General features: G+C 43.0%; 1 protein-coding gene across 5 annotated transcripts in view; it reads right to left on the reverse strand.

Annotated features, from left to right (window-relative positions):
• Positions 1–1,414: 1,414 nt before the first annotated feature.
• Positions 1,415–21,172, reverse strand: part of appa (amyloid beta (A4) precursor protein a) — a 35,293-nt gene continuing 15,535 nt past the window's right edge. The window contains exons 2-17 of one of the 5 annotated variants that reach the window (XM_030744760.1): positions 18,985–19,158; positions 17,008–17,137; positions 16,522–16,634; positions 16,251–16,441; positions 15,611–15,948; positions 14,890–15,057; positions 11,144–11,283; positions 10,268–10,342; positions 9,991–10,149; positions 9,436–9,564; positions 9,242–9,341; positions 8,067–8,279; positions 7,834–7,887; positions 6,464–6,555; positions 4,546–4,692; positions 1,415–4,023 (exon numbers count right to left, since the gene is read on the reverse strand). In XM_030744760.1, coding sequence (XP_030600620.1) covers positions 3,922–4,023; positions 4,546–4,692; positions 6,464–6,555; positions 7,834–7,887; positions 8,067–8,279; positions 9,242–9,341; positions 9,436–9,564; positions 9,991–10,149; positions 10,268–10,342; positions 11,144–11,283; positions 14,890–15,057; positions 15,611–15,948; positions 16,251–16,441; positions 16,522–16,634; positions 17,008–17,137; positions 18,985–19,158 — 2,325 coding nt within the window. In that variant the 3' untranslated portion in view covers positions 1,415–3,921. Of the gene's footprint in view, positions 4,024–4,545; positions 4,693–6,463; positions 6,556–7,833; positions 7,888–8,066; positions 8,280–9,241; positions 9,342–9,435; positions 9,565–9,990; positions 10,150–10,267; positions 10,343–11,143; positions 11,287–14,889; positions 15,058–15,610; positions 15,949–16,250; positions 16,442–16,521; positions 16,635–17,007; positions 17,138–18,984; positions 19,159–21,172 lie in introns of all 5 variants that reach the window. The other 4 variants (XM_030744752.1, XM_030744769.1, XM_030744778.1 and 1 more) reach the window with 4 other exon arrangements.

Consider the following 21,172-nt stretch of genomic DNA (forward strand, 5'->3'; position numbering starts at 1 on the left):
ATGTTGCTGAATTTATAGCTTTATTCCTGAGACTCATGACATTCAGAGCCTCAGTGCCGCAGCCTCGGCAGGCAGGACCTTACATTAATCTTTCACGTGATGATCTCCCAGCAAACATGCTCCATCCCAGACAGGTTAACTAAATATTTCCCCAGGCAACACATGACATTCACAAACGCCTTCTCTGTTACCAGCACACTCCCACAATGCACTGCAGTCCTTCACGTCCATTGCTCTGGGTGCCAAATCCAAGATGAGTATGGTATATTAAACCCCTCTCCTGATGTCCTCTGTACATATTTATAACAACTTGAACCAAAACTATAAGTTTGGAGACATCACTCCATCAGACTTGTCACTGATTTTCACTTCTTGTGTAATGCGGCATACCTCAGCCTTTTCTCTCCATTTCCCTTCATTAAGAATGGCTTCCAGACAGCCACCGTTTCTGATGAGGCTTCAGTGAACAGTATGGATCAACTGAAAGGCCAGATGCAACCCTCAGGTCCTGTGTCAGGTCTTTGTTTTTCCTGTTTCTTAAAGACATGGCTTTCAGATACCATTTATCTGCTGTAGATACAAAGCGCCTAAAGATCTAGTTTAAAATGGGTTCTTTGTTACGTGTACACTGGTTCATCCCTTGAGTTAGGTGCCTCTTTTTGTGCTTGAACGATTCATGGGTCAGTGTTAAGTGTCAGTTACAAGGAGTGGGCTGAAAAATGAGTGAAAAAGCAGCCAGTTTCCAAAGTACAGTCTGAAAGACCTTCAGAACTATTGCTCAAGACCACAAAAATAATTTTAAAAAAGTAGAAGTCTGGCTTCTTGGAAGCAAAACAGAAAAGCTCAAGAATGAATGGCTCAAGACTTGGCACAGTGCTGTGTGTATGGGCTATCGTTCACTTTATTCTGATATTTTTGCCTCGTCACATTGCCCACTGAATTGCTAATCCAGACATTTTATTTTAAACACTTGTTTTCTCAGACTTTTTATAGTGTGTAGTTTTGACTCAGTTTATTTACACCATTGGATTTCCTCAGAGTAGCCAAAAAAAATTTTTTAGGTATGCAATTCAGTTGCCAATTTCTCTTACTTTTATAAAATAAAGCAATATTATAGTGTGGATGAGGTCCTTCAAACACTGGCTGAGTTTCTGTTAACCTTTAACAGGATGACCTGGGTTCAGATGTGTCTGGAGGTTTAGAGCCAAAGTTGAAGCAACACCCCGAATCCCTGTCAGCTCGATTCTGCCGTTTTCTGTCTGAAAATGACCTCTGACCACCGTGCTCGAAATGAAGAAGAAAATGGCCTTTTGTTTTTTTGATATTTAAAAGCAGACAAACATGAATTATTCGGATTAAACAGGATGCTTTTGCAGTGCATTAATAAGAAAAAAAAACCCCACAGAAACACCACTTGTATGTACATTCAAAACTTTATTATGGAATACAGTGTAGAAAGCATTTTCCCAGTCAATGCAAATGGCCTGCACAATATTACACAGTGGAAAACAAAAATCAATATATAACCCACAGAAGAAAAAAAAGAAAAAAAGAAAGATAATCCTGCTTCCTCTTCTACTCTACTGCCCTCTGTTGGGCTTCTAATGAGCACCCTCTGAAAAGCACACACTCACCCCACTGCAGCCTTCATATGTACATTTCGCTCACCACTGCCTCACTGATCTCAGTGACAGGCCACACTAAATTTCTTTCCATACAGTCTTAGCATGGTGACAACCCTTCAACGCGAGCTGACTTGACGATTTACCTCCGACTAATATTGGATCGCCGCTTTTCACGTCGCCTGCTTCCCGACTCGCTGTCAGCTCTTGATGGTAAACGCCTATCATCACCTATGAACACTCTGCCTTTGAGGAGTCAAGTGTGAGATGATGGCAGAGAGGTGAGAAGCATGCCTGAAGGAAAAGGAAGTCCAAAGAGGAGGGAGGTGCCGAGGTGGGGGTGGGGGGGTGGAAATCCATCACACACACACACACACACACACACACACACACACACACACACAGAGCCTGGCTATCCATCCAGAACTGCAAGTCATTTCCGCTCTACCTCACCCTCCCCCTCCTCTCAGAACTCCACCTGTCCTATCAGCAGAACAAAAAACAATAAGCAAGCCAAACAAAAGAGACGTGTCGGCTTGCAACTGGATGAACCACCAGACTGAGAATGTCAACACGTTCACGCCGAGATGATCTCAACCCAGTATCAGGCTCCTCGCAGCTCCTTCCCAGCTTTCAGTCCCCTTCCCCCAACACACACACACACACACACACACACACACACACACAAACATGCCCTTTTAACAAAAAAAAAAAAAAAAAAGTTATGAAATGATCAATAAAACAGAAAGGAGTGATTTCTGAAGGATTTAAACACAATATATTTCAGTGAACAAGAATAATATACAGACAGAGATGAAGCCGGCTCCCTCTCCTGCAGCTTCTGGAAAGTAGCAGGATTTAAAAAATATATATATGAGGATCACACTTAAACTCCAAAAGAAAAAAACAAAACAAAAAAACAACCCAGATCTCTTTTAAATGTTTTTTTTTTTACATGATAATCAAAGCAGAGCCCGTTCATCTAGACTTATATATATTTTTCATCATTGTTTTAAAGTCACGTGATCACGAGAACATACTAAATGTACAATCTTGCTAGAATGACAATCTATATGTGAGAAAGGATCTCGAGAGAGCAGCGTTAAGATCTCCGTGTGTGTGGGTTCTTTTTTTTTTGTTGTTTTTTTTTTTTAAACTTCCGAATCCTGTTGTCATTGTTGTCATGCACTACATAGGAACAGCTAAGACTTCAGCATTACTTCTGTAACATTACACGTAATTTAAAAAAAGGACTTTACATTTTTTTTTTCTCTGTTTTTTGATCTTTTTTGAAAAACAAAACTGGAAAAAACGATAGAGAGAGAAAAAAAAAAACCTCTAAAATTAAAACAGCTCATTCAGAACACGTGATTACTATTGTCGTCATAATCATCAACATCTTCAGATATCCTTAAGAGCCTTGTGTGACTTAACACAGCCCAGCTGTTGTATGAATGCGGGAAAAAAAAAATAATAAAGAGGATGGAGGGAGGACGGGAGGGATAGAAGAAGAAGGGGAGGGAGGAGGAGGCTCGCTTATACTCCAGTGTAGACTAGAGCGTGTGCAGTAGTGGTGCAGTAGGTGGGGGAAACACTGGGCCTCTTAAAAATAATCACGTTGCTATATTTTAAAATCATATAATTACAAAAGATGCAAACAAATGATTCAGTGAAAACCGCTCGATTCTGATGATTCTGCATGCAACCAAGTTTTGGAAACGAGGCCCAGGCCAGCATGCGTCCGAACACCCCCACTGATCAGCGGTCAGATCTGCCTGCACGAGTCCACGCCTAAAACTGACCCAAGCCTAAAAATAAACAATAAACCCAACTATACACTGGCCCTGAATCAGTGTTGAGAGAGAGCGTGCTCATCTTTCCCCAGAGAGAGGGTTTGTTCCCATGCACTGTGCGGGGCCTTTTTTCCTACCCCCCTCCCCGTACAACAGCAGGCCCAGACGGAGCAACGTATAAAAACTCCTTCCTTTAATTAAAAAGGCGTCGTGCTCCAGTAAAGTGAACAAACTTGGTGCAAAGTGGCTTGGCCGCAGTGTCCGCCCAGGCAAAAAAAAAAAAAAAAAAACAGAAGAAAAAGAAGAAGAAATAAAAAGAAAGAAACCCCGGCTACAGTCGCTCTGTGTGCTCGTAACCGACTATTTCAGTCACTCAAAGATCCGTCTTTTGGTTGAGGGGAGGGTTGGGGGGGGGGATGACGTGTGGGATGAGATGGTTTGTGTGCATTTGTTTTTTTGTGTGTGTGTGTGTGTGTATATATATATGTCTACATGTGACATTCCCCTCAGTTCTGCATCTGCTCAAAGAACTTGTAGGTTGGGTTCTCGTAACCATTCTGCTGCATCTTTGACAGGTGGCGCTCCTCAGGGGTGACGGCAGCATCCACCTGGAGGAGAGCCAGGGGGAGAGAGATAGAAAGAAGGGGGGGGGTTACACACAGACACACACAGACTTGTGGTGTAACGTAAAGACAATTTACATTTTAAGAGCGTTTTACTGCTTCTGGGAAAAGGTTTCTAAGAGTAACCAGGCTGCACTGGCTACCACATTTTTTTTTTTTTTTTTTTAATTAAACATCTAATGAAAGTTCTGAAATGATAAACACAGATAATTAGAAAAAGGAAAGCAGGAAATTAATCGGTAACAGGCTTTAATCCAATTATATTTACTGAGCTGATATAATTAAAAACAATTTTTTGCACAGTGTACCATCCGTGCACCACATTTCAAAGGCTTTTATCAGACTTAAACACCACAAATATCCGGATACATTATATCTACGCAACGCTGGAGAAACAGCTTAAAGGCACCGGTGCGTGCACAGCCTCCTCGTCACACGCCAGACTGACTGCTGTACAGAACAGCTTGCGCACACACACACAAACCACACAGGTCAGCTGTTTCTCACCTCGATGACTCCGTGGTGGATGGAGGTGTACTGCTTCTTTCTCAGCATCACCAAGGTGATGACGATCACGGTTGCTATGACGACACCGCCGACCATCAGGCCGATGATGGCGCCCTTGTTGGAGCCCACATCCTCTGCGAAGAAGACCTGTGGGTGTCAAGCGGTCAGGTGATCGGTCAGTCGCGCAGAAAAACCCGGTCACGGCCGTCATGTGATTTTAATCAATAATCCGGTGTTTCTCAGAGGGATCGGAGGCCCTTTGTTTCTGTTTCTTTCCAGGTTGCTTAAATAATTTTGCTGTGCGTGCTGTGTTTAATTAATTACATCTCCTACCACTTCCTTGTCATTTTTGTCATTACAGAGCCAAATTTAGCTTGAGAATAACTGCTGGGGAACAAAGACAGAACACACACAAAAAAAACCCATCATGAAGACTAAGGCAGCTTTTCGTGATGGAAATATTTTCTTCCTGTGGCTGTCGGCTGATTTACAGAAAGAGCAGCACAGCATAAAGAAGCATCAGTGCAGTGACTCAGCACCAACACAAACCAATTCATAATTGAAAGGAAAAAAAAAAACACAAAAAAACACAACAAGCCTACAACAAATGGTTTCTGTCCCCATAGCTACTTTCCCCTTCACAGCAAATGCAGAGGATGTTAATTTTTTTAAACTAAAGAGTTTAATTTGATTAAGACTTAAAAGTTATGCATTATTAGAGGCATGGCCACTTTAACAGGTAGGCGCCAGTGCAGGCTGCTGTAGCCATTAGCTGTCTGCTAAGCATCCCTTCAGCTACTCACAAGTCACAGAACTGAACTTGTGATCATGTTTATGGTGTTTTTGCCTTTTGGGGCATTTTAAAGCAATAACATGGTGTAACTGTGCAGTCAGTTGAAATAACAGCTCCTCAAGGAGTATGTTCACCATCTATGCCTGTGTGATGTACCTGTACAGTTTAAGGATGCAGCTTGCTAAATATAGTCAGTCCAAAATGCAGAGGCGCCATCATGTTGGTTTAAGGCCATTAACTTCCAATATGAGATTTTTAACACATCACTTTGCTTGTTTATGAGCAAAGCAAGCAAATGAGAAAAAAAAAAAGGTAATAATGTCCTGAAAGCGGAGCACAGCAGAAAGCAGCAGTGATGCAGAATGACTCAGCTCCAACACAAAACGATTAAAGGAAAAAAAAAAAAAAAAAGCTTCAGCACTTGTGTCACAGAATAGCAGTGCTCTGTGAGGCTCATTTTTCACATTTTACAATAAATGATAAATAGAACCAGTGCCTTCTCTCTAGCTGGGATAATGGCCCAAAAATTCAGCTACTGTGAATATCAAATTAAGGAGTCGCGTTAAAGAGGCGGCCTGACACACCGACTGCTCACTGTGAATGCCAGAAATGTGATATGTAATAAAATGTAGGGATTAAGGGATTTAAAGCCTTTAGGTGAGAGGAATAAGGTGCGTGGATTTGGATTTGACTGAGGATGGATTGAGGTTTTTGTGCTGGGATTACAATACTGGATGAGATTAATGACTGCGTGCAGAACTTACTGATATTAACGGCATAAAACTTAACTGATCGGAGGACATTGGATTTTAGAGAGAGGAGCACGCCGAGTGTGACGCAGTAATTATCACGGATGTCTCCATGGGCACCTGTCTCCATGGTGACAACCTTGGGAAGTTTACCAGGAGGACGAAGTGGAGCATGTGTGTGGAGGAGAAGGGGCAGAGTGCAAGCTTGCATATGTGAGTAATATGCATCATTGTGTGTGTGTGTGTGTGTGTGTGTGTGTGTGTGTGCGTGTGCACACCTGTGTCTATTTCTGTGGGCTTATTAAGCAGCCTGCATATTCAGATCAGTGAATTTCAAATTAGTCTGTATGTGTGCGCTGCTCTGTTTTCGGCTTACCAGTTTCTGGTGGTGAACTTCATACTCGGTGCTCTGTCTGTCCTCCGTCTCCATCCGCAGCTCAGGAAGAGCTTCCATCTTCATTCCAGTCACTGGCGAGGGAAGAAAAAGCACAATCTATTATAGATGGTGACATTAAGCCACTCTGCCTTTCTCTCGCTGAAATAAAAATCACTGACTGAAGCACATCGGATAGCGGCGTGTTGGCTGTGCCAGCGGTATGAATAGAATATAGCACAGCACATGCAGGACGCACAGGCCGCGCAGCTGCGTCGCAAATCTCTTAACAGCCACACCTGCGCCTTAATGGAGGTCAAGTGGAGCTGGCTGTGTGCAAATATTGGCTCAGAGGAGGAGAGACGGAGGGCAACACGCTGCGGTGCTTTTACTTGTAGTCTGTACTTCAAAACAATCAGAAGGTTTTAGAACCTGAAACTGAGCAAATATTTTCTGTTAGCCTCAAAACCGCTACAGCTCAGTACTCGCTGTAGCGCTCACATGCAGCTGTGGCCATGATCAAATGTACTTTATGATATATACATGAGCTGGAAATGCCTTACAGGCCCCAGACAATCCATATTATGTACTGAATAACAAACATTCATATGAATCTACAGAGGCTGGCACCCCTTTCTAACAGACAGTGCAGATTATGCTGTAAGTTGTGACTAACTTTGTTAAAAGGTCAGTATGTTACAGTTACAAGACATCATTTAGAGAGTGAAAGGGCAGCAGTGAAATTCATTTATATTATGCATCCAACAGGCATCAGTGGCTAAGCATTTTGTAATTTTATAAGGCTATTAACAAAAAAAAGCTAACAATACTAGTCCTCTATGGCCTATTAGGACCATACTGCACATTTATCATTTAAATCAGCTGTTTACAACTTATGCTACCTTTAAACTACAAGCGATGGAGGATAGCCACATTTATCCCGACTCTCTGTTGCTCTAACTTGTCAGCGTCATCCCAGACTTGTGTGTGTCTGCTAACGATGAACGTATGATTGGAAAAACGTCGTCACCGCAGATTTCACTTTTTTGCCCAAGTATCAGCATCAGTTTGCAGCCTCACACGGTCGGCTTCCACTGAAAATGATCTGCTGCTTTTTCACTAGTAGCCTGAACGCACCACTGCTGGCCAGTGATGCATGCATGGCCACCAAACTAATGCAACAAGACCCCCCATTACAGCCCCCATAGGGTGCACTTCTCCATCAAGAACGAGTCATACCATTGATGAAGGGGTTACAAGAAACAAAATACTTTGACATTAACTAGTTTACTAGCATCGCAGCATGTGCAGGGGTCTATAGTGTATATCTGCAGCTTTTAAACTGTAAATATTATCAAATTGAAAGCACTGACCTGGCCGTGTGGGAACGCCTCTGTCGAGACTGGGGCGAGAATCTACTGGCTCAACTAGAGGGAAAGGGAGAGAGAGATCATTGTTTTTACTTTTACACATTTGTTTAGGTTAGAAAATGATTTAAAAGCAGCTAGAATATCACCCTGATGCAGTTTGGGGGTTAATTATTGCACATTTGAAGCAACCAAAATGTAGTTACTACTCTTTTACAATGCTGTGTTTCAGAAAGTACCCTGGTTGTCTGTATTGGGCTGGTTGAAGCTCTCGGGGTGGATGAAGCCGACTCCAGCCAGGCCCAGGGTGTCCTCCTGTGGCAGCAGGTCAGTCTGGCCGTCTCCCAGCTCCTGGTCGGGCATCAGGGCATCGTTTCCGTAGCTCACCCTCACGTCTGTCTGCAGGTTAGCCAGCTGCTGAGCCATCTCCGCCTGCTCCCTCTGCAGGAGCTCTGCATGAACACAACAAGGAGGCAAGAAGGAAGAAGAGGTCAGAGGACAAAAGAGGAAAGGAGGCAAGAGGGGAGAGAAACAGGAAGTGGAAACAGGGAAGGAAGAGAGATAATATATTCATTTTCCATGTGACTGCATTGTTGTTTCAACACAATATGCTCCACATGCTGAAAATATTCCTGATGCCAGTTACCATTTAAGAGGAGAAGTTTGTTTGCTAAAGGATTCTTTAAATAAGAAATCCCACACAATCTACCTACGCAAATATTTCTGTATCAGAAGAGAGAGACCGCCTCAGAAGAAATGTTTCTTTATCAGGCGTGATGCCTAGCAAAGGCCGAATGAGGCTTTTTCCTCTGTGTGTGTTTGTTCCCTTTTTTTTGCTGGGCAGTACAGACTGTGACAGACTGTGTCTCCAAGATAGAGACACAGATGGCCACATGACGCACACAACTCCAATAAACCCAAAAACCCACAGAAACCTAGCAAATACAGCGGCGGGGGTGGGGGTGGGGGGGATTTATCTTCCCAGCAAACAGTTTCATTTGACTCCTAACAGAAGAATTAGGCCAAATGGCTCCGATGCCCTTATCAGAGAAAGAAAGGCTGGAACTGAGAGCATTCAATCTCTGTTACATGTAATCAGGACAGCGTTTCTCCCATACACAGGCCAGCGGTCACAATGACTGAGAATAAAAATATGGTAAATTCATAGTGACAAAATGTGGCTTATGTCTAAATAAGTTTCATTTTCTCATTTCTGCTATTCACTGCAGTCTCAGTTAAACGTATTTCTGTATCACTCCTTACGGTTCGATGTTTGCCTGGATATTGAGAAGGCTCGTTTTTCTTTAATAGTTCATTTCTGATATCACCTGCATTGTGGGTTTTGTGCCAATTTGAAAGCACCGACAGTGAAAGTTCATCGTAAAATATGCGAGTCTTAAGTAGAGAAACTCACCGACTTGGTCCTGGATGTCATCAGCCACACCGGGCACTTTGTAAAGAAGTCCGAGAGACTGGTTCATGCGCTCTTCAATAACACGCAGGTGAGTCAGCACCTTTCACACATAATAAATAGAATGAAAAAAGCTTAACCCCTCCATGTCTTAAATGGGAGTAAATCGTCTATTTTACTCATGTGCCTGGTGCTACCTGAGGTCTAATCTGGGCTGCCTTCTTGGGATCCACCATGCGGACGTGTTCGAAGTGTTTGAGGGTGTGCTGCCTGTCCTTCTGCTCAGCGCGCACGTACTTCTTCAACAGGCTGAAAACATGACGGGGCTACAAAAGACAACGGAAAGAAGATAGCTGGTTAAGAGCGGCGTAAGAAGAATAAAATCAGTCAGTCCCAATGTTTTCCCCTCAAATGCCATGTTCAAGCCTAACCTTTAAAAATTTCTGTTTGATTCTGTCTTTTTGAAAGCCTCCATAAATCGGTGATGTGCAGTCGCACAGTAACAAAGCACAGAGGTTTAAACAAAACTGAAAACATGCAGGGGAATTTATTCATGCAGCAGGTCAGATAAAAGGGACTCGCACTTCAAAGGAAAGCAGAACGAGAGATATGGGGATGAATAGCGAGGAATCTTAAAAGCAACCCCAAGAAGGTTTATTTTTCCACAAGAAAACTCAAGTTCAAGCTTGTTTATTACATCAGGACTTTAATAAGAGCAGGAGAGCACTGCTGAGCTGTGCATACAAGCATACCCTGGGTGGATCCTGCTGCAATGCAGTCAGGTAGCTCTCCAGAGCCAGGCGGCGGCGGTCGTTGAGCAGTGCCTCCACCCGGGCCATGTGAGTCTCCACCAGCTGCTGGCGCTCGCTGGCTGCCTCCTGCTCCAGTGCTTCTACTTTCTCTTGGAAACGCTGCAAACGCACAAACAAAATTACAATGTGTGCAGCAGTCGGGGGGGGGGGGGGGGGGGGGGGGGGGGTGTGTGACCGAACAGCAGAGACAAGCATAGCCAGAATATGCATGCCTTACCTGAATGACAGCCTTCTTTTCGGCACGTGGAAGAGTCTTGGCTTCCCGCTCAGCTTCCTCCCACTCCCTCATCACCTGAAGGCAAGCAAACAGAGGGGAAAAAGCCCAGAAAGAAACAAAAAATAAAATACAACTGTCAGTCCACTTTAGTCTTTTTAGCCTACACAGTGTTGAGTTGACAGTTGAGTGAGATATCCTGAATTTTCAGAGCTGTCTAAGAAAAAAAACAAAAAAAATCTCCACTAATGCCAGAATGTCAGCATGCAGGAGTTTCTGCTTAAAAAAATAAAATAAAAATAAATTACACCAGGTGGGGACGTTTGGTTAAAGAGCACGATGCGAATAATAAAAGGTTTCTGTTCCCTTTTTGCTCAGTTACATCCTCTACAGAAAGATTATTCTGCATCATTTTCACCCTTTCTGACTCATTTGGTTCCATTTAAACCTCTACCAAAGAAACGACCTGACGTTTAAAAAAAAAAAAAAAAAAAGATACGATGCTGCGCCTGTAGCTGTTGTTTCAGAACAAACAGGGTTGTTGCCGTTCTCGTCTGGAGCTTCAGAAACTGTCACATCGCAGCGGACCATCTGGTACTCCACCAGATGATTAAAGAAAACAAAGTTGAAACGGCTCAGTCGGCTCACTCAGAAGGGATTAACAAAAGCACCTACATGTTTTACCTGCCATACCTTCACTTCTCTATTTTCTATTCATACAAATCTTTGTCCTCTCCTTGCTAAAAAGAGAACACTCTCCTCAATAGTCCCCATCACTTACTAAAAATGTCGAATGAGGAAAGGAAGAAAAAAAATAAATAAAAAATCATCCACATCAACCCCCCCCCCCCCCCCTTCTTTCTCCTCCTCTGCCAGTACCTGGGACATTCTCTCACGGTGTTTGGCCTCCAGGCTCTCTTTGGCCTTCTGGAAGTGTGCGTGCTCGTTTTCATCAGCGGGCGTCTCCAGGTAGTGGTCCACTGCATCGGGGGAGCTGGGCGTTGCTGTGGGAACTGCATCAACAGCAAGAGAAAGAAAAAAAAAAAAAAAGAAGGCGAGGAGGTAAAGCTTCTTGTTGCTGCACACTTATTTGGTAGAGCTGCCTCTGCACACACAAACACTCAAGTCCAAAATGGGTTAATAGGGTTAGTGTGAGCTCAAGAGAGGAAGAAAAGAAGATAGTAGCTGTAGCTGGAAGCCAGCCCCCTTCGAAAGCAAACGAGTGAATCTCTCAGATGACCCACAGTGCTTTCTAGAAGAGAAACAAAAACCCCCTCTCATTTATATAACTTCATTCAGAGCGTGATAGAGCTCTCCTGCCAACCCACTGACACTGGAATTTATCCTGTGGGCTCAGAGGCACGCACTAAATTGTCATAGTCTTACCAGCCAGAAAATAAATTGGATCAGTTATTGCGTGAAACCTGGATTTAATCAGTGGAAAGTTGATTACCTTTCACAAACGCGCTATCAAGAGTGCTTGTTGTGAATCCGCGTGCAGGTCTGTGTGATCGCGTGAAGGTCGCGCATCATGTGAAATTGGTTACGTCTGAGGCGAGCGCATGACTGCGCAAGACACAAAAAAACCAACAGGGAGATGTTATTCAGTCTGACCCTGAGCGGAGCCTCTGGGCTCGAAAATCCTTTAAAGGACCAGTTCACACAAATTACAAAAAGCATTTTTCTCTTGTTTTTTTAAACCGACTAGAACGGAGCCCATTCAGGAAGAGTATAACCAAGGTTATTTTTATTACAGCTACAATGTACAGATGTCCACTAAATACATGACATACAAGCAAACACACTGCTCTGAAAAGAGGACAACTTCAGGGACACACTGAATGGGCCTGGGTGCTATTGTCCCCCTTTAAATCGCGGTTGTACTCGCCCACAATATGAGTGGGGAACTGAAAAAATAACATTTGATAAAATCATACCTGTGTACTTGTCCAGCTGTATTTGTGACAGCTTTAGATGCACCCCTTCAAAGGCCTGTTTGAGGATTAAGTCTTGGTTTTAAGGGTTTTAAGGTAAACTTTAGTTTTAGGGTACGGGAGAGGTTTGTTATGATGGTTAAATGTCAGGTTAAGAGGCTTAGGAATGAACTGGGCACACAACTTTTTAGCCTACTTAAGAATGCAAATATAATTTATTGTATTTGTGTGTGAAAACAAAAAGTTTCCTGTTATGCTGAGTGTTAGTCCACATTAAAGAAGGTCATCCAGTAATTCTTGTTTAGATTTAATCTGTCTCTAATGATTTGAGACTATTCTGCACTTTTTAATAAATCAAAACACAGATGTTTTTTCCCCCTTTAATTATACCTTGTTTGCTGCACTTTATTGGTGTGGCCTTTTCCTGTGCTGTAAATGCTGCAATGTGGTATAAATTACTGTTATACAATGCTTATTAATGATGGTATCAATTTACTTCTCATTGTGAACTCAAGTCCTGAATCACATCCTTGTTTCTGTTGGGGAACTGCTCTCATAGTTCAACAAAATATGACGTACTTTCCCCAACAAAAGCCTTTCAGCCTCCATTACCTGAGCAAATAATGAATCAATAATTACACTAAAGGCTGGTTTCCCCCCCTCTTCTTCCTCTTTTTTTCCCTCTAACATTTGTTATTCAAAGGCTGCTTGATTTATTACTGTAATTCCTATTTGAGTCATTCTGGAAATTACACAATGCTCACTATACAGTGGGCTCTTTCGTAGTTGTGTCCATAAGCATCACTACCCCGAGCACTGTGCCAAAGGAAGTGACAAGAGAGCAAAGACAGCAGGGCATCAAGCTGCCACAAAGTGTTTGGATTTATTAATTTAGGAAAACACAGGCTAGTATTTAATCATCTTGCTAAAATTGAGCTGCCACATTTTAATTGTGCAGCAGCAGTTGTGTAATTGTTTTCCCTCATGAGCTCACTATGTAGTCCTCTACAGAGAACTAAATATCTCAGACACAATTACGCTTTGCATTTGCAAAATAACCTAACAAAATGTCAGACACACGCAGACTGAATGTGAATGAATTAACAGAGTTTGTTCAGGGTGAAGGATACACAGCATCGCTTTCTTACCTAAACTAAGCTCAGCGGAGTAGAAATCCTGAACCAGCACGCACACACGGACTCACGCACCATCGATAAAATTAGATCAAAATACAGGGAGATGGAGAGGCTGCTGCAGTGCAGTTCATGCACTGCATGACTCAAACACACACACACACCATCACACACATTGCACAAGGTCATTGAACCTTACACACTGAAACAGTGAAGAAGTGAAATCAGTGTCAGAGCAAGTGCTTCAACGGCCTTCTGTATGAGTGCACACACATGCACACGCACACACACACGCACACACACACACAGCCAGGGGGAAAAGTAATTTGGCCATCCAGGACTGAGTTACTATTTGAAAATCCAATCAGTTCAGTTTGTGACTCAATGATCACGTCTAACCAAACACGGAGGAAAAAATAAAATAAATATGTTATTTTCTCCCCAAGTTTCCATTAAGAACCTTCGATGGTTGAACATATCAAGGTGGGGGAAAAAAAATAATAAATAAATCACTGCGCAATCATCCCCATTTTCAGTGATACCGCTGATAATCAATCACCACCATGTGAGATGGAAGGCAGGTATGCTCCGCGAGCGTGTAATGTTGCATTGATGAGTTTTTCCTTGCGTCTACCTGGGGGAATGTGTCACATTTTGAAAACTGCACAAGGGTTGACATCTGATTTTGGTGAATTGACTGAATTAACTAGAACTTATTTCCTCAGTGATGAGGATGGAATGAGGTAAGCAAGCCCACAACACATCAGGGACGTAAAGGGTAAAATGCAGCGAAGTGAAGATTATTGCAAAAATTATTTATGCCCGGATGAGTTTATGCCTCATATTTGTGCTACAGTGTCATATATAAGACGATGGCCATGAAATAGCTGTAATTATGGAAATTATGGTGGTTATCCTACAGGCTTCATAGGGTGACAGCAGAGCAGCTCTGGTAATATAAAGGATGTCGTTCAGTTTACGAAAGCAAACCGTCCATGAAAACGAGCCTTTTGTATCCAGTTACGGGAGCATTTAGTTTTGGGGCCCTGCTCCAGCACTAACCGCTAAAAAGCTATTTCCAGCTCTTAACAGCTTTCAAAACAAAACTAAGTTCAGCCTGTTCCAAAGTTAAATGTATTGGAAAATATAAACGCATTAAAGCACAGGTGCACCCTCACAAACACACAGTGTGACACACCAGAAGGACTGAGCCTGCTGACACTGGTGGGTGTGAAAGTAAAGGGAAGAGCGAGTGTACAGGCAGTCAGGCAGGTTTTTTTTTAAAGAAGTGCAGGAAAGGTAAAGTCAGTTTTTGGTGTAAACATATTTGTTTACATGATGGACACACACACACACGGACGGGAGAGTGTGAGGATAAAGGTTAGGCAAAAATCTGCAGACAGGTAGAGGAGTGGCACAGTGAGCAAGAAACTTCGGAGCAGCTGTTAATATTTGGCAGCTGGTAGACAGGTGGGACAGACGGGTGAGTAAAAGTGAGGGTTGTGGACAAAACAACTGGCAGTTGAGCCAGTGAGAAGCTGCCTCAGGCTGGACTTACTGACGCTGCTGCAGACAGACAGGCAGTACGCCTCTGACTCAAAGTTATTCCTGTTGCCTCCACAGCCGCCGTAGATAAACTGAACACAGTGGCCCTCCTCACGGTCAAAGTACCAGCGGGGCAGCATTGCCCGGCATGGACCTGTCTCTGCACTGGCCCAGCACACATCTTGGAGGACACACACACACACTTATCAATCACAAACTCCCACAAAACGACTGTAGTTAATCATGTTGGAGTATTAACGCTGATTGATGACTTTAAAGAAATACTTAAAATCATGGATATATAACAAAAATATGACCAAAAAAAAAAAAAAAAAAGCCAAGATGAAGCATTATTGATGCTGCTTGTGATTGAATTTGTAGGCCAATTTAACACTGTAATGTAAAAACAGTGCTGCACAACCAATTCTGACTCTAGTGAAACGTGGCTAATGAAAGCTGTGAGATGACAAATGGGCACAATGAGAAAAATGACAGGAGGAAATTAATTGGTGAGGAACATGAGGTTCAATTGTGTTTAGCAAAGCATAAAAATTGCTGGGTTAACCCCCCCCCCCAAAAAAAAATCATGTTTAGCATGTTGTAAGATTGCTCCACAGTAATCTAAATGCAAAGTTTCCAAGTCACCTGACTGCTCTATTAAACATGTTTCACATATCCTGATCAAGTATAGAAGAAAAAGACTAATAATAAAAACAGTTAAAAATGATCCTCACCCCTCACAACTTCCTCCACAGACTCTGTGGTGGTGGTCGTGGTGGTTGTAGTCATGGCAACATTGGTAGTTGGCTCGCCGTCGATGAGTGAGTCGAGGATGTCATCGTCGTCATCGTCATCTTCCTCTTCGTCCTCGTCACCCACCAGTTCTTCGTCTTCCTCACCATCTCCGTCCTGGTCGTTGTCAAGCACGTCCTCTTCTTCCGCCTCCTCCTCCTCCTCCTCCTCTTCCTCGTCATCTTCCTGGGCCACCTCTTCCTCCTCGTCCTCATCCTCCTCTACCACAGATGGCTTGGTTTCCTCTTGCTGCTCCACTGGCTCTGGCTCACGCACCATACTGGGAGGAAAGGAGGGAAGAGAAAGGGGAAATAGTGAAGCGGGAGGGGAGGTTAAGAGACATATGGTGAAGGGAAAAAAAAAAAAAAGTGGGGGAAAGGAGATAAAGAACGAAAGATGAGGAAGAGGAAGGCAGAAGGACAGAGACTCTGATATAACCCTTTTGCGGCTTCCTTTCAAGGAGAGAAACTGTACCCTCATGGCAAAGTTAAAAATGAAAGTGGCATCGTCTCTGATCATCTGAACGCTGATGCATTACTCCACTCTCTGCTGCCTTGCCCTCATTTATTTGTGAGCGCGTACCTGTTGTCAGAGTAGTCAGTCTCCGCTCCGCCCCACCAGACATCAGAATCATCAGCATCCTGCTCGGCACTATCGGCGTCACGCTCCGCCTCAGCGGGGCAGCACACAAACTCCACTCCTCGGAAGCGGTCGATGCCGCACGGCAGCAGCATCCCGTAGTCGTGGAGGTTCATGGTGCGGTCTCCACAGGACTGAGATAAGACAAAATAGATTAGCACATACTCATGAAAGCCACTAAAAGGACTGTAAGTGTATGCAAGTGTACACTCACCTCTTTGGCTACAGTGTGCCAGTGCAGGTGGCTCTCACACTGATCCATGCGCTCCTGGTGCAGGAACTTGCACTTATCAGGAACAAGCAGGGCGTCGCTCACAAATTCTCCCACTGCAGCAAAAACCACACACACACACACATTTAGATTTAACACACAGATCTCATTCAAGGGTCTTCTGAATAAAATCAGACCTTTTTTTAAATACACCGAGATTTTGGAGATGACAAACATCAAAACTATTCTGTCATGGCTTCAAAAACAATAAAAGAAAGAAGCTCAAAGTTGCACTAGTCTTGTGACCAAAGCTGTGTCAGAAATTCAGGATGACCATCTAACAATCTGACTGCTGCTGCTACAACCAGCCAATGGGATTGATGAAATCACTTTAAGACAGACATCTACTCAGTATTTCTCCTCTGTGTACTTTCTAATAATGTTTTCAATCACGGTCTGAAAACTGAGTGGAATACGTTGCGGGCTCACCTAGGCAGCGGTAGGGCACCACGATGTGCATGTGACTGCGACACTGCTTTCGCCCTTTCTTACACCAGTTCTGGATGCTGATTGGCTGGTTGGCCTCCACCACATTGGTAATCTGGAGCTCAGGGTACACCTATAAAAACAATATTGTGTGTTATAATCGGGGGGGGGATAGCAATGAACGCTTACAGCTTTACTCAAACATTTTTTAGCAGCAGTTCAAAAGGATTTACCCACTGGGTTACACCCACCAAGCGGCCTTTGTCTTTTTGCTGTGTCACAATAGTTTTGTTACACTGTATCCCCTGAACAGCTGATGACGGGTCACCTGCATTTCTAAACTTCAGTTTGAAAGACTGTTAATCATCAGTCTGTCACACTTTGGACCACAATGAGCTCAGGCTGATGATGCTGAGGTCATCTTTGGTCATGCCTTCTTAGCCACATAGTTAGTCATTAAGTAAGCTTTTGCTAATCTAGTTTAAAGATTATCAGTCCCTCCTTTTTAATTGTCTTTTAAGAACATTTTTTTTTTTCCCCCCATTCTCCAAGATACAATCTTCACAGCTCTGCAGTGCTCCTCAAGGCTGTTCCTGCTTACCAGAAACTGCTGTGTTTACCTCTATATTCTCAGCCATGCATGACATCTGCCTCTGTGCAATATTCTGAGTCGGCATGTCATCCCTCTCCCTTCATTCTTTTTCATGAGGCCTCCTCTTCCATTTGCTCTCCCTTCACGCCTCTCAAAAGCGATGGGGAGAAGAAAAAAAAAAAAGAAAAAAAAAAAAAGGAAGCCATTCCATAACCTTCTTGGATCCTTGTCAGTGTAGACAAGCGATTGTTTTCTGCTCAGCTTACGAGAGAAAGTTCTCAAGCTTTCCCTTTTTTAAAAATAAATATATATTTAATATCCGTAGTTCAAACTGTGCACAAAGCTGGGATTTGGTAAGCATTTGTTTCTTATCAGTAGATTTGTTATCAGTGGTAACAACAGGAGGGGTGAATTTATTTTCCTTGAGCATGCTGTAAATGTTTTTTCTCCAGAGAGCTCACCTCCTTTTATCAGATGAATGGCTTTTATTGTAGATTATTCACACACTGATAAGTGAGACTTGTAATATTCCCAGAAGAAAAACTGCAGTTTGTAGCTGCAAAAAGCCAAACTGAAATATAACAGTCTCAGTCAGAATGGTGTGTTCAGTTTTCTTAGGCTGAATGGCAAAAAAAAAAGAAAAAAACAAACTTCAATGTCTTACATTAAACTTTTGGTTAGTTTACTTTTACGCTGCCTAATTACAAGCCAAGTCACATGGACTTAAGCAGCTTGTTTACTGAGCTGAGTTTTGGCATTGTGTCATCCTGCCAAATTGGGGATTTTGGTGACTAAAAACAAATCTGCTTGCCGACTGTGCAGCCCACTCGTGGCAGACTTCTCTGTGCACCAACAACAACAAATACCCTCGCCTCTTAACATCCCATAATTCCCTCTATTTTTTTGGTGTTCCTTAGGTGTGAGTGTTCAACACTCACATTTCTCCTCGGGGGGGGCATTTTTCAGACATATTTGCTTTTAATAGTCCACACTACCTGCTCAATTGCTGCAGTTAGCTCAGCGTGTCAGCTTAATGGCTAAAGTCTACTAAAATGTCCCAACCCAAAAATATAAAAAACAATGTCACGACTTTAAAATTTATCATCTAGACTCACTCAAAACAAAATAACCACCGGGTCATTACAGTTTTCCCCATATCACACATCATTTTCCAGCACTACCCTGCATACACCCCCCCCCCCGTCTCTAATTGGGATTCAGGTGTTTTACTACCATTGAAACAATACAGATTCACATCAGTTTTAAAGGGTGGATTAATAGGATCGTGCAAAAACAGAATTAAATCCCCCAAGAGAAATAAACAATTGCAAAATTAAGTCAGGCCCCACCCCCAAAGACACACACACACACACGTACACACACTTTACCTCCTGGCAGTATTGCAGGATGCCCTCCTTGGTACCGATGCAGCTCTTCGTGCCCGAGGGGTCCGGCTCCCACTTGCCACTCTGAACGTTGATGTGCATGTTGAGTTTACCGCAAAACATGGCCACCTGGGGCTCTGCCAACAGGCCCATGGAAACATCTACATCCGTAGGCACCTAAGGGTGGGGGTAGAGGGGGGGGAAACAGATGAGAGTAGGAGAGAGATTTAATGAGATATACCATTCGCGTTAAACTCCTTGAGCACTTGCTCTGAAAAATGCAAGACGGATGCAATTAAATTTTATTACTCAGATAGAAGAGGGTCGGGGAGAGGAGAGGCGATTAGTGTGTTAGATGAAAAGTACGATGAGGCGAGCTGGTTGAAGATGAGAAGTGTGAAACGGGCGGGGGGGGGGGCAAAGATAAGAGCTGGAGCAAGTTTTTTCTTCATCAGCTTTCAAACATTTTGGTTTGTGGTCATAAAAACGCCCAACAGTGCAATCAAACACTTACTGCAGTATTGTTTACTGTTCAGAAAGAGCTCGCTGGGAAAAAAAGGGGATGGAAAAAAATAGATCTAGATAAGTGAAACAAAAATGACGGACTTGGGGGAAGGGGAAAAAAAATAAAATCAATACCTTTACAAGAATAAATTACCTCAGACAACAGGCCTGGAGCAATTCAATACACCCTCTTGTCTATGATGCTCAGGCACAAGCGCACACACCCACTCGACTGCCCTGTGCTATACCCATGAATAGGGTACAGCTCTGCTTGTGTTTTTGCTTTTTTCCAGGACAGTATCGTGTTTATATAACCCTCTGTTGATTTGTTTTTGGTTTATTTCTCTGGGAACAAGTTGGCTGGAGGCACGGGGAGTGCGTGCATGTAAGAGAAAAAGCCCGCCTGTGGCATGAAATGTATTAATTTTTGGTGTTAATTTACACTCCTGCGTGTTGATTTGTGCCTCTCCTTATGTGTGTGCGCGCCTCTGCTGCCTGCCTGCATAAGGAGGTTTTGTCCTGGAGCTCCCCTAGGAGAGGAGGTGCTGACAAACCTCTGAATGTCTGCATTGTACTGGCAAATGAGCTAGAACAAAATGAGAGGGAATACAGGAGGGGGGGTAGACAGAGGGAGCGGGGAGAGGGCCTGTTGCCATTGTGTGCTCCCTAATCTTGTTAATGGTTTTGAAGGGACTGGCAGGCAAACAAATGTTGTTTTGTGTGATGGATAGCATATTTTTTTCCTCCAGACTTGATTCTCTCCAAGCAGCCAGGGGCATAAAGTCCTCTTCCAATATGAGAATAGCTGGTGGGCCATCAATTTGGATTCAATTTAAAGCCGAAAACTCAAACCTTTGGATCGATTTAGCGGGCGAGTACCCGGGATATTGGCGCAAAGATGAGCTTTATCAGCTTTCATTATGTCCCATTTACACAAATATTGTATTTATACACTTGGCAGAAGGAGAAGATGGCAGCACTCTCTGGACCCGTTACTTCATTTTCTATTTTCACCTGATGGCGCTCTGAACAGCCACGCAAAGCAGAACAGCGAGCTTGCCAGGTACACAACCATGAGGTGAACGCAATAAAAAAATAAATAAATAAAAATCAACCTGTAAACTGTAATGCAGCTGAGTGCTACTGCTGCGAAGCTCGTAAAAACCACCTGAAAGGTACGGAGCTGTCATTTTTTTTTTTTTAAAGCTGTATCATTAAAAGAAATCTCAAACCTTTTTATACAGCAGGTGCTAGCAATACTAAATAAGTCTGCCAAATATGATCAAATGAGCATGTGTTTGGCTCTACACCCATCCAGCAAAACCATATCAAGGCCGTCATGTATCCTGGTTGGTCTCAATTACAGATTTGACACTAAAGCAGCGCTCAAAGAAAGCATTCACTGGAAAAACTAATTTGATACTTTTTTTAATATTTATCTGCAGCTTTTTTATTTCAGTTAATGCAGTTACAGTGTAAAGAAGCAGGATTAACCAGAAGCGTATAGCTTGATCAAAGATTATAAAGCATTTTTGCAACAGACTTACCCATTTTAATCACTTAATAATGAATAATCTTTTAAAATATATGTATTTGTACGTTAGTATTGTTGCTTACAGGACACTGAGGTGAGGTTAGGTTAAATAATGCATCTTATTAGCATACAGTTTTTACACATAAAAATACT

The sequence above is a fragment of the Archocentrus centrarchus genome, chromosome 2, assembly GCF_007364275.1.
Source record: "Archocentrus centrarchus isolate MPI-CPG fArcCen1 chromosome 2, fArcCen1, whole genome shotgun sequence".
Classification (NCBI taxonomy): Eukaryota; Metazoa; Chordata; class Actinopteri; order Cichliformes; family Cichlidae; genus Archocentrus; species Archocentrus centrarchus.